This window comes from Lissotriton vulgaris, chromosome 8, assembly GCF_964263255.1.
Source record: "Lissotriton vulgaris chromosome 8, aLisVul1.2, whole genome shotgun sequence".
Taxonomy (NCBI): Eukaryota; Metazoa; Chordata; class Amphibia; order Caudata; family Salamandridae; genus Lissotriton; species Lissotriton vulgaris.
Window position 1 is genome coordinate 839,946,889 of NC_141696.1, and position 12,240 is coordinate 839,959,128.

Below are 12,240 nucleotides of genomic sequence, written 5' to 3' on the forward strand. Positions count from 1 at the left end.
CCATTGCAAATGCTTTTTTTTTTAACCTAAGCGGGCCAGTTTGTCTGCGGGTGATTGGGATGCAAAGAATATTTAAAGAGGTGTGTGTGTTGAGCCATGACTGTGTAGGCTTGCAGGGTGAAGAGTCACATCTGTGTGAGACACTGAGCCAATCCAACAAACCCTGCCCCGGAGACACAGACAAACAAGAACAGGCAATGCCAATCGTTTTAACTGGTGAGAAGTTAAGCAACGTGATTAATAAACAAAAGAGGCAGTGTGTGGGTAGCAGCGAAGGGTATGCATTTCCAACACACATTTTTGATCTGCTGTTGCCGGTGCTGCATCTGTTTTGTGGGGAGGAAGCAAACTTTACAACTTCCACCCAGAGTTAGAAAGGTTTGCTCCTTCCGCTGACAATGCCGCACTTGTGTTGCACGTTGAAACAACTTTCCTCTGCAATTGTAAAGTGCAGGATGATTTTTCAACAGAGAAGGAAGGTAGGATGCACAGTTTAAGGGGGACAACTGGACAAGCAGGGTGCAAGTTCTACCCGCCGCTTCCAACTGTTGTGTAAGGCCACCCCAACATCCACGCGAGTCAGGGAGAGCAGGATTGTGCAGTGGGTGGAAGAAAAGGGAGACTCCGAAGGGGACATGCTCCTGGCAGTGTCTGCCATGGTCACCTCTGCGGTCACCATTGTGCTGTCTTTGCAACAACTTATACTGGGCAGGCCTGTGGAGGTAAGGAGAGGCTGTCCCCCTTACCATTTCACAAAGCAGCCCTGCAATACAAACGGGCAATCTTAATGCACAGATCATGTTGTTATGCGTACACCTCTATGACCCAAAGCTCCAGCCTTGCTGTGCGGTAGTAAAAACAAAAAAGGGACAAATAAGTCTGCACAAGAGGCAAGCATCTGAAATCACTACACAAATATGCCGACCATCTTTAAGTGTAGAAACTTTCTTTTAATTTAAAGTCTAACAGGGGCATAAACTATAAAAAAGGAATATTTGAGCAAAACTGTAGAGTATTTGGAAACAATACATATATTAAGAAATCCACGAGAGAAATGTATGCTGCATTTTTCACATACTATGAAAATGCAATAGTATTTTTCGCGTGTGCACCAATTTTTGTTAAATTGCGAAAACAAAGTGATTATTTGACACTTCTATTTGAAGAGCTGTGTATTTAAATTTCGTCATACCAAAGTGTTGCTTTTAAGTACAAATAAGCCTCCTGACCAGAATAACTTCACCATTCCTTCTTCGTGTGTTGCATCATTGTTTGAAAAACGTGTGGGATGTTACATGGCAGTATGCAATGGCAACATACAAATGAAAGCAACACAGAGGTAAATATCAGCCAGGAGAAAATCACTAAGTTGTGGAAGACAGGCGAGCTACCATGATTTAATGTTAGCCGTGAATAATTAGGGGATGAGGAATGCGCTGGGAGGAGAAATGCAGAGCGCTCGCTGAGAAGCTTGTCTTTGATGTGGTAATGCGAGGCAGGCAGGCAGGCGGCTGGTGGCATTGTGCACGCGCTTTTTAGGGCTTGCGCTTGCGCAATGACCTAAAAAGCGCACATGCATTGCATGGAATCGCCAGTGGTTAACCTCTGGATAAGCCGCTATAGAGCTTCGCCAGCTATGCGCATCAACAGGCGAGCCCTAAAAAACGGGGGGAAACGAGTGGCGCAGAAGGCAAAAGGTCACAAGAGAGGGCAAAAAGGTCACAAAAATCGGGGGGAAACGAGTGGCACAGAAGGCAAAAAAGTCACAGAAATGCAGGGGCAGCTAAGCAACAGAAGGCAAAAACGGGCAGAGAGACACGGGAGCCGCGAGGGGAGCAGAAGGAAAAACCGGGCAGAGAGACACGGGGGCAGCGAGGGGATCAGAAGGGAGACCGGGCAGAGAGACAGGGGGCGGCGAGGGGAACAGAGAGAGAGAATGGGCACAGCCCACGTACAGCCAGCGGGGGAGACCGACAACAGCAGTCACAGACACAACAATGAAAATGTAGTCACTACAACGGGAGCAATGAAAGAAAATACAGGCAATACAATGGAGGATGAGCAAGCCTACGACCTACCACTGGCAACCAGGGTTGAGGCGCAGGTGGTAGCCTGCGGGTGGTGGAGGGCCTCGAACTTCCTCAGCAGAGGCAGCTGGGGCAGAAGACACAGGCCGTGCTGTGCGGAGGGGGAGCGACCTACCTGGAAGGGTCAAAGGTCGCTCTCCTCACCGCACAGCCTATATGGGGAGGTGGGAGGGAGAAGCAGCTGGTGGGAGGGAGGAGCAGCAAGACTGTCACCCAATCACTCATCAACAATAGACTGGACTACGGACACTCCATTTATGCAGGTTTAACTAAACCTCTCATGAGATGACTGCATGCCATTCAAAACGCAGCAGCAAGACTGTCGTCGTCCATTCACGGAAAAACCACATTACACCACACCTCAGGAAGTTACACTGGTTACCGATACATAGGTGTGCACAGATCAAAGCATCAAAGAATACAAAGCACTACATAAAACAGATAAAGCTTGCCTTACCAGCAACATACACTTCCAGCAACCATCCAGGTACATCCACTCAGCTGGACTCCCACCAGCATACATACCATTCATTCACAGAAGCAGAATCCGCGGTCAACCCTCCTCTTACAGCTCCCCCAAAGCATGGAACAATTGAATACATAAGATCAGAGCCACCTCCTGTCCTTGAATTCCACAAGAAGCTGATAAATTGGTTCATCAAATACTTACTCTCTCCTGGGCTAGTCTCTCACACTAGCATAGCGCCAGGATACCCTCATGGGTGACACTGCACATGACAAATACACTTAGCATAACATAACCTCCCTGAAAAATGGGTATGATTCTCTTGGTAATTTTTACAAGATTAATGGTTTCTTGGTTATGTAAGTGAAATTTCAAAAAATACCCAAAACCAAGGACCTTTCTGTGTGAAATGAGGTAGTGCAGGTCCGATACTCAGCTTTAGACTATACAGGCAAACATGCTACAATGCTTTTATAATGAAGATCAAATGATTAAAATCTTACCTCCATATGCCGTTCCAGCTCCTTGAGTAACGTTGGGTACTTATCCAGACGCATGAAAGGTTTACTAAGTCCTGTTGTAAGAACAAGTATACCTGGACTGGTGGCCCCCTTCGCCTCCATAAACTCTCCCAGCTCCTCACTGCAGTTTGAAAAGGGGGAGGGGGGAAGGAGACCAAAGTGAATACACTTACATGGTTGGAGGAATCAGGAGTTTACAACTCATATTTTTTTAATTACATAGACATATTTTGGTAGATTTTATATTACGATACCTACAAAAATATGAAAACAGTTCTAAAAAATGTTATGGGATCCAGCAGGGTAAGGCTAATGCTCTATCTACACAGGCTTATGAATGTGGCTCCTGGGCAGTCTGATGGACAAGCGATGGTTGCAATATCACCACACTGAAAGTAGAATCTCATCATGCGGCTCATGACAGGTTGACAAAGTTCCCTCAAAGTGGAGAGTCAAATTCAAATAACTAGCCTTAGTCTGCTAAGCGCTCAATTATTCTTTCATCTGTATGCCCAGAAAACGATTATAGGGACAATCTCATGGATATTTTTGTATCATAAGATGACCTATCATACTTTATCTTCCAGAGCTTTTTAATTACTTTTATATTTTAAAAAAAAGATTTGGTCCTGGCAAGAACAATTCTACTATTCAGTTCAGTTCAAAACTTGTATTCGATTAACGTTTAGATAATCATAAAAAGTACATCATACAATTTAAATACAGTTACATAAAATCACATTATTGCATTACAAAATAGTATATAAAAAGACTTTACATAAAATCTATATACAAGTTAATTCAGATGAACATAAATTCAGTTAGATTTTACTGCGAGTCGTTAAACATGATTTTAGAAAAAGAGCTACGTTCTTTGCCTCATATTGTGAATCTAACAGCTGGAGTGCCAAGAATGCTGGACGACAGGTCCTCAACCCCATTTGGCGCAGAAGTGGGATAATCCAACGCTTGCGCGCTTGGACATAGTATCGACAAAACAAAATAAGATGAATAGTCGATTGGGGAGAGACTTGGTCACACGGACATTTGGCATAGGTCATGGGACCAGTTTGACACAGTGGGAAAAGTGACAAGACGAAAAAATAAATTAAAACGAAACCTTGTTACTAAATATTTTTCATAGTTGGATAGGTAAAAGGTAAGGTAGGGCTGGATACCAGGGGAAACTTGGACCATCAGTACTTGCACATTTGTTTGCTTGACTACTTCACGAGAAAGGCGTAATTCCCTTAGGTGGTTAAGGCATAGGTTTTTCAAAGCACTTCTGCTTATATCAACCAACGAGGAAGGCTCAGTGAAGTATTGTGTGAGGTTCAGGTCCTCTAGGAAATTAAAAACGTACGTTAACCATGGAATTTTCTTCCAGCACACCATATTTAAGCAGTCAGAGATCAAGGAGCGTGTTAGGTGGCATTGTGGTTTGTTCCAGATACGGTGCCATAGGAGAATTGGTTGACATTTGATGTTATCTGAAAGATAGTCAATGCCAAGCTCGATATGGCAACCGTAAATTGGAGCACTCTGTGGAAGTGCCAGTAGGTATTTTAAGAAGCCGTTTTGGACTTTTTGCAATTTGTCTGTGGGTACATAGCCCCAGACGCCTGCGCCATATGTTGCTATGCTGTGGCATTTAGCATGATAAATTTTAAGCAACTCAGATGGGGCAGGTTTGCCCAATTTCCTAGAAAAAGAGACAAGCGCCGAGGTCGCTCTCTGATAGAGCAGCTTCCTGCTTGCCATCGCTCTTTTCCAAGATAATTGGTCGTCAATTAAAATACCTAAGTAAGGGTATTCCCTAGCTCGTTCTAATCTAGCTTGCTCAATATAAAGGGGTTTAGGATTCTTTAACTTCGGTCCTGTATACATAACAAAGGTTTTGCTTTTATTCACTTTTAGCCCCAGAAAGAGCATAAACTGGCAGTATTTATCCAGTTGTTTTTGCAACTGAACTAATGTTCTGGCTAGTATGACGGAGTCGTCAGCATAGAGTAATGCCGGGATAGGGCGATAGTTAATAGTAGGTAGGTCCTGGTTCCTTGCTAACATGGCTGTTTCCAGCCCGTTAGTATATAGGTTAAACAAAAAGGGAGCCAGGACGCAGCCCTGCCTAACAGTGGCGTAACGAAACTTCAGGGGGCTCCCCTGCAAAGTACATGGAGGGGGCCCCCCAGCGGCCCGGACCACCACCTACCACTTTGCCTCACCGACAAAAATAAGCAGTCACCTAAAGCTGTATTTTCAGCACTTATCTGTGCATACTTCGAACAGCAAATATAAATAGAAAGTACTTTTATTGTGTTCTAGGGCTGCCTGAATGATGAGATCCATGACTGATAATTAAAGACAACACAGACAGAAAAGTCACATTACAAATGAATACCTACTTTTTTTTATTTATAACCCCGTTTAGTGCCAAGACAAGGTCTTTCCAGGCTCTTTAAAAACATGGCTGGCATTTTTCTTTTGGCAACCCTACTTTATATTTCTTTTCATGTAATGCAGTCTCACAATACAGCAATAAATGTAAATTTCAAATGCAAGGAATAGGCAGAGTGGGGGCCCAAGGGGTACTGGAACCAGAAAAACCTAAGCCTTGGTAACCAGTTTACAAAGGTATGTTGACTGTGCACCTCAGTTAGAGTGTACAGCTGACTGTGGTGTTCACTGTACCACCCAACACGTTTCGATAATGTACATCACACGCAGACGTGAAATAGTGCAAAATGGGTAGAGCTTATATAGCACATAGCTCAGAAATACCATATAGCTGGATGGCACACAGCTCCCAAGAGTATTGCAAGTAGTTTAAAACACACACAAGCATCAAACAGAATGCACTGGACAGACCTTGCATACACCCCACATAGCGCAGATATACTATACAGCTGGCTGCAATGTGGCCCAGAAGAGCACTTTTCAATAGCATGGAACACACATAATCGTCCCACACAACACATTAAATAGAACATTTGCTTACATCTAACTAAGCACAGACATGGTATTTGGGCTGTGGGCCATATTTCCATAGAATTCAGTATATAAACATAAATAACGTAACATAACATGTAATTGCTGCGCCTATAGTAGTTGAGCTCTATCTATAACTTGGTCATCAGAGTGTGCTACATCAAAGACGATGATGCTGGGCTGGTAAACATGAGGGCCAACCCATCTTCACTATTGAGAGGCTCAGAAGCACACCATTTAATTTATGAGCCAGGTCGCCTAGCCAAAGGACTGATATGAGACAACTGGTGCACCCAAGCTGCAGCTGCGTGATACAACTACTGCGCTGATAGCCCGAACTCTACGCCACTCTATTCTATGCCACTGCACTCTACTCTACTGCAGTCTACTCTGCACCACTCTAATCTGCGTCACTCTACTCTACACCACTGCACCAATGCACTCTGCGTCAATGAAGTCTATCCGACTTTATTCAAAACCAATCCACTCTATGTCAATCTCTCTGCACCACTGTACTTCATACCACTTCAGCCTAGGCCACTTTACTCCACTCTGCAACACTCCACTCTTTGACGCTCTTCTCCACTCTATGTCACTCTATGACACTACCTGTGGAATTCCACTATACGCCATTCCAATCTATGCACTGCAGTCTACTCTGCACCACTCCACTCTGTTCTGCACTTCTCTACACTGCACCACTCTACACCACTCTACTCTACGCCACTTCACTGTATGCAATTAACTCAAAACCAATGCACTCACAGCCACTGCACTCTATGCCAGTCTACTCTTCACCACTGTACTTTATGCTACTGCATTCTAGGCCACTCTAATCCACTCTACAACACTCCACTCTATGATGCTCTAATCCACTGTATGCCACTCTGCGACGCAACTCCACTCTACGACACTATGCTACTCCCTCTACGCCACTTCATGCCATTTTACTCCATTATATTCTACACTACACTCCAGTCAACGCCACTACACTCTATGCCACTCTGCCACTCTACTCTACAACACTACTCCACTCTGTGCCATTTCATTCTGCTACACTACTCCTCTTTGTGCCACTCTACTCTACAACCATTAACTCCGCTCTACACCACTCTATATCACTTTACTCCACTCAACACACTCTATGCCACTCCACTCTGCTCTACACCACTCCACAACACCCAATGCCACTCCACTCTATGACACTCTGCTTCACTCTACAATACTCAACTATATGACACTATAATACAGTCTACACCCTTCCAATCTGTGACACTCTACTACCTCCATGACAATCCACAACACTATGCCAGTTCACCCTATGCGACTCCACGGCACTCCACTCAACTCTACTCTACACAACTCTGTTACTCTACGCTACTCCATAACAGCCCACTCTACTCCACGACACTGTGCTTTACGACACTCCAGCAGAAAAGCAACTTGCGCCTTGTCTGTCTTAATGCCCCTCCCATGCTGTGTAGCAAATGGGGAACGTTCAAATATGAACATTAATTCTACCAAGATAATCTAATTAATCGAATCACTTGCTTAGTGATTTCACACCAGCCAGAGGGGTCACCCCATTTCCATTGGTGTACTCAAAGGGCAAACTATGTGTTTCTAAATTATCCCTACTGAATAAGTATAAGCAACTGATAATGAGCCCTTAAATGTCCACTCTTCTGTGAAAAACAAAATATCGAATCCAATGCTTAATTTGAGCCTGTGGGTTACGGTGCTCGGCACCAGAACTAAATTGTCAGCACCTGCACGTATTACCGCCTGCCCCACGGCAGAGCAGGTGGCTGAAATAGGGATGCCCACAACATCAGCTGGGCATTAATTCAAAATACGTTAACAATGATTAATAACTGCCACACAAGCCATTCTTTGAGATTTGGGGGCAGGGAATAGTATGAATTGTAATACCTGCAAAAGTGTGAGGGTTAGTAGTTGTCTTGGTACTGTCATTGGCAGCAACAATGGATAGTTTAAGTTGCAGTAGCCTTCTGGCAAGGGCCCTGGCACCTAATTGATCTCAAATTAAGCGCGGCATGTGAAGCTTAACTATAAGGGGCTTGATGAGACCAAGCAGTACAGGAAGGCATATGCCTGAAAGCACACACTGTGCTGTACCCACATTTTGGGGGAAAAGGCCACATCACACATTATAACTTCTTCATGATACTAAATAGTATCTGTAAACAAGTTCGTATTGCTTTATTCGTAGAATGACTTCCTGCTCTACGTGTCTTCTAATTGCTAATGAGGGATATTTCACGCAGATGTAGAAGCCCTGTAAAATGCTCTCCATTTGTATTTGCTGTTTGAAGTATGTGCCAATAATGTAGTGTTACTTCTCTAAGCGTTTAACTCTTTGTCAGGGGTGTAGTCGCATGGGCTCCCTCCAGGTAAGCTATCAGGCACAGAAAAATGCCTCACCAGCCACAGGAAACGCCTCGCAATGTGTTTCCTTTTAACTTCCTTATTTCCTCACCAAAACCCTCTCTCGCAATGAAAAACATTTAAAACCTGGTGAAGATTATTCCTTTTGTATCAACAGGGGGGGAACAAGGGGTTAGGACAATTGTTAAAGGGGTCCAGTGTATATGTCCTGGAAAGACTATCAACAAAAAGAAATACAGAGTTCCCCGGATACAGTCAACTAAAGGACTGTCATTGGCCTCTCTCTTGTTAGGTCAAAAAAGGAAAAAAGTGAGTGTTGTGGACCCTCTCTCGGAATTTGTAGGGGTACCTCACACAGGTCGCCGGTTGGACCACATTTGTAATCCCACCCGGCGATCGTCCAGCGTCATCATCGATACCCTGCCCCTGCGACAGGCTGGCAGTGCAATGCCTGTCGGGCAACAATAAATGTTGCTCTTTGGTGGGGATCTTCTATTCCTTCGCCAAAGGGTGTGTGGATGTAAGGGGGCTACACAAGTGGGTAATATGTGGTTGTGCAAAAGTGAGCGTGGGTGAATGAAAAAAGTCAGCAGAGTCCAAAAATTAGGATTTTAATGGTATGGCTCACTGCTTTATTAAAAGTACAAGGGGTATAGAGGCAGAACAATCAAGGTAGTAAGCCTCATTCGACCCTTGGTGAGTGAATGGTCAACATGTTTCTTGCCCTGGAGGCAATTCGTCAGGACCAAAAAGTGCTCATATAATTGCAAGGGAACCCCAGTGATCAGGGGGCCCAGTATACGACCTGGTAGGTGTCGTATGGCAGTCCTTCCTCAGGACCCTTCCCAGAACCGTATATTTTACTCGGGAGGCTTCCTCGAGCTGACCGGGTGGGGCCAGAACTTGGTGGGGACCACCTTAGAGTTCCTGGCGGAGGGCGTCTAGTCACCTACCCTTCCCACTACGGACGATACCGCAAGTCAGCCGGTATATGTTTTTTTTTGTTGATAGAAGATTATTCCTTCACCAAACAACGAGCACAGCCGTGAGTTTCTAGGCTGTGGCCAAGCTTCCATCGGTTTTAATATGAGATCAGAAGACAATCTAAAGGCAGCCAGCAGGTAATGATCATGCCCGAACACAAACAATAAAAAACAGATAGCATTGCATTATAGATAAAACGGAAAACCTTTTAAACCAATGAAATTATGGGTTGGACAATTACCTATGACCGGCAAGGATAGCATTGGCAATAATTAAATTAAGGCCGCACCAGTCCGTCCTGTACCGCACGGTCCCTCTCAGCCACCTCACACCTCAAGCGCATTTTAAATTGCACAAAGGGGCATGCGCATAAAAATGACCAGCCCCACCACAGTATGGGCCACCCTAAGGGTGAAGACTGCGGAGACGCGGCGCGCACCAGCCACCCCAGTGGAAATCGCACATCTAATTATCATTGTTTCCTGAATTATGGGCCGTTAATTTTTACAAAGTGCCCAGCTAAAATACAGTATAATCATAGCTGCCAAGTTTGAAGACGAGGGAAACATATAAGTATCAGCAATTACACCCATTTGAGCAGCGAGAAACTAAAATCCTAACATTGATGCAAAGCACCAGTGCACAACATAGTTTTCTTGAATTTCATGGTTCTTATTTATACAACAGCACACATTCCTTTCTGAGGCACTGCACAATGTTCAGCCTCTTCATTTCTGATGCGCACAGTCTGTCCTAGCTGCCAAGTTTTGCGATTGCTTAGGTGTAACATTTCAATGGTTTCAATATACTTAGGAGTAACATTCAGCTGCCAAATGTATGACACTTAGAGTGACACTTTCTCTCTAATAAAACAATGGAAAGATATGCATTGAAAGAGCTAAATATCAGAAATTACAATATTTTGAAGAATGAGAAGCTCTAAAGATATCTTGAAACTAATAGAAAACTCCTGAAATGAAATCTCACTAACCTACAACCTCTTTATAAGATGGCCATACTGTAAAACAATTGCGGCAAAGCCTTTAATGGCAATGAAGACACATTAGAAGGAAGTTTGCAGGGGGCTGTGAGCCACTAGCTTAGCCTGACAAGACATCAATAGTGGATCAACACTATGTAGCAGGCACCAAGTAAATTATGGAGTGCAGTCCGTCTGAAAATATACTGAGATTAAGAAAAGCATGCCTCTGGCTCTCAGTACAATAAGGCTAAAAAATGGAATGGTGGCGTAGTAGGGTAATGTAGGATGAAGAGCTGCAGACAGTCCAGTCCTGAGCTGTCAGAGAGCTCACTTATGTCTGCCAGCCAGACTGGAAAAGAAACACCCCCCACTCCAGGGCGTCACTGCGACAGAAAATAAACCTGGGCAGCAGACTAAAGGTGCCCACCCTTTAACAAACTAGAAAATTAAAATTGGCCCACATTTGCAAATAAAAGAAGTTTTGAACATGCTCTATAGTTTTTGCAATGTATAGAAAAGACTGCATGCAGCTAGGCAAGTGATCTTTGTTACATTATGAGGGAAATCAACAGTATTACATGTTGCACTAGCCACAAACAGCCAAATCAAATTAACCCACACACTGACTGGTCATATGATCTATACTTCGGGGCATGGGAGATGTTGGTGCCTCAAGGAAAAAGAAAGGTGCTGCCCACTAACTCCACTGATTTCCAAGATAGAGAGTCCCTCATTTAAGCTGCAGGCAAGGTTTGGTAATTATATGAGGGAGATAACATGACGCTGCACAGCAAAGCCAACACTATAAAATCTTCCTTCCAAGAAAACCTCCTCCCCTCTTTTAATTGTGTGCGGCCTCTTGGCACATGTGAATCAGCGCACTGAATGTAGACTCGGTTCCATTTCAACATCGGTTTTGTAAAGCACAGACTTATTTCCTAGCCAAGTGGATTCTCTGCACACTACGTGGTTATTCCTATCCCAACACTTGGCAATGTATGTAATTGTGCCTAACTAACATGACGTTTAACTAAAAATGACATTGCCATGAAGTAAGTGGTAAATGAGACATAATAGCTGCAGCCCTCTGGCACTACGATACAAGCCAGCAGACAGGAGGTGTGCACTGCTTGGCTAATGTGTTCACACTATAGATAAAATACCATTACATCTATGATGACTGAAGCTTACCTGACCTTGATGGGCCTAGTCTTCCGGAGACCGACTTTGTTTGTGTGCCAGCAATTCCAAATTAATGTGGCTGGCATCCTTTTCTGAACACACCCCTTTGAAGGGTGGCTGACTGTCTGGCAGTGTGGTTGTTGGCCTTTGTATTTCACAAGTGCTGTGGCTGTGTATGAGTGTCCTAGAAACCGTCCGTTTAATTTACCTTTGCAGCATAATAGTTTCCCTGCTGCCTCAACATGTGATCAATGTTGTCCCCTATGCCAGACAGTGCTTGTTCTGCTGCTCCGATTATTTGTTTTTTTCCTTGTCCCCATGGCACGGCATTTTTTTGTGCTTACAGATTACGGTGTAAACATAAGTTTACCCGCAGCCCCTACCAGAGGCACTATTCCACTGAATGTTTTCCTTGTCCCGCGCCACTGCTTGTCTTTCCTGTCCGCTGTCTTTCCCCTGCCTCTGTCAGGGCTTGCCTACCAGTCCTGTTGCCTACCTGCCCCCTTGCTTGTTTTTTCTGCTCCCTGCGCTTGTTTGTCGCTCTGAGAAATTGGTGGAAAGGTGGTTTGAAACTCGCAAATCACGCCAGCGCAGAGAGAGCATCGGATTGTCTGCCAACAG

General features: G+C 44.3%; 1 protein-coding gene across 2 annotated transcripts in view; it reads right to left on the reverse strand.

The window, feature by feature from the left end:
- Positions 1–12,240, reverse strand: part of ARHGEF7 (Rho guanine nucleotide exchange factor 7) — a 1,058,374-nt gene that overhangs the window by 578,212 nt on the left and 467,922 nt on the right. For both annotated transcript variants that reach the window (XM_086934741.1, XM_086934740.1), the window contains exon 10: positions 3,057–3,195. In XM_086934741.1, the coding sequence (XP_086790867.1) occupies positions 3,057–3,195 (139 nt within the window). The remainder of the gene's footprint in view (positions 1–3,056; positions 3,196–12,240) is intronic.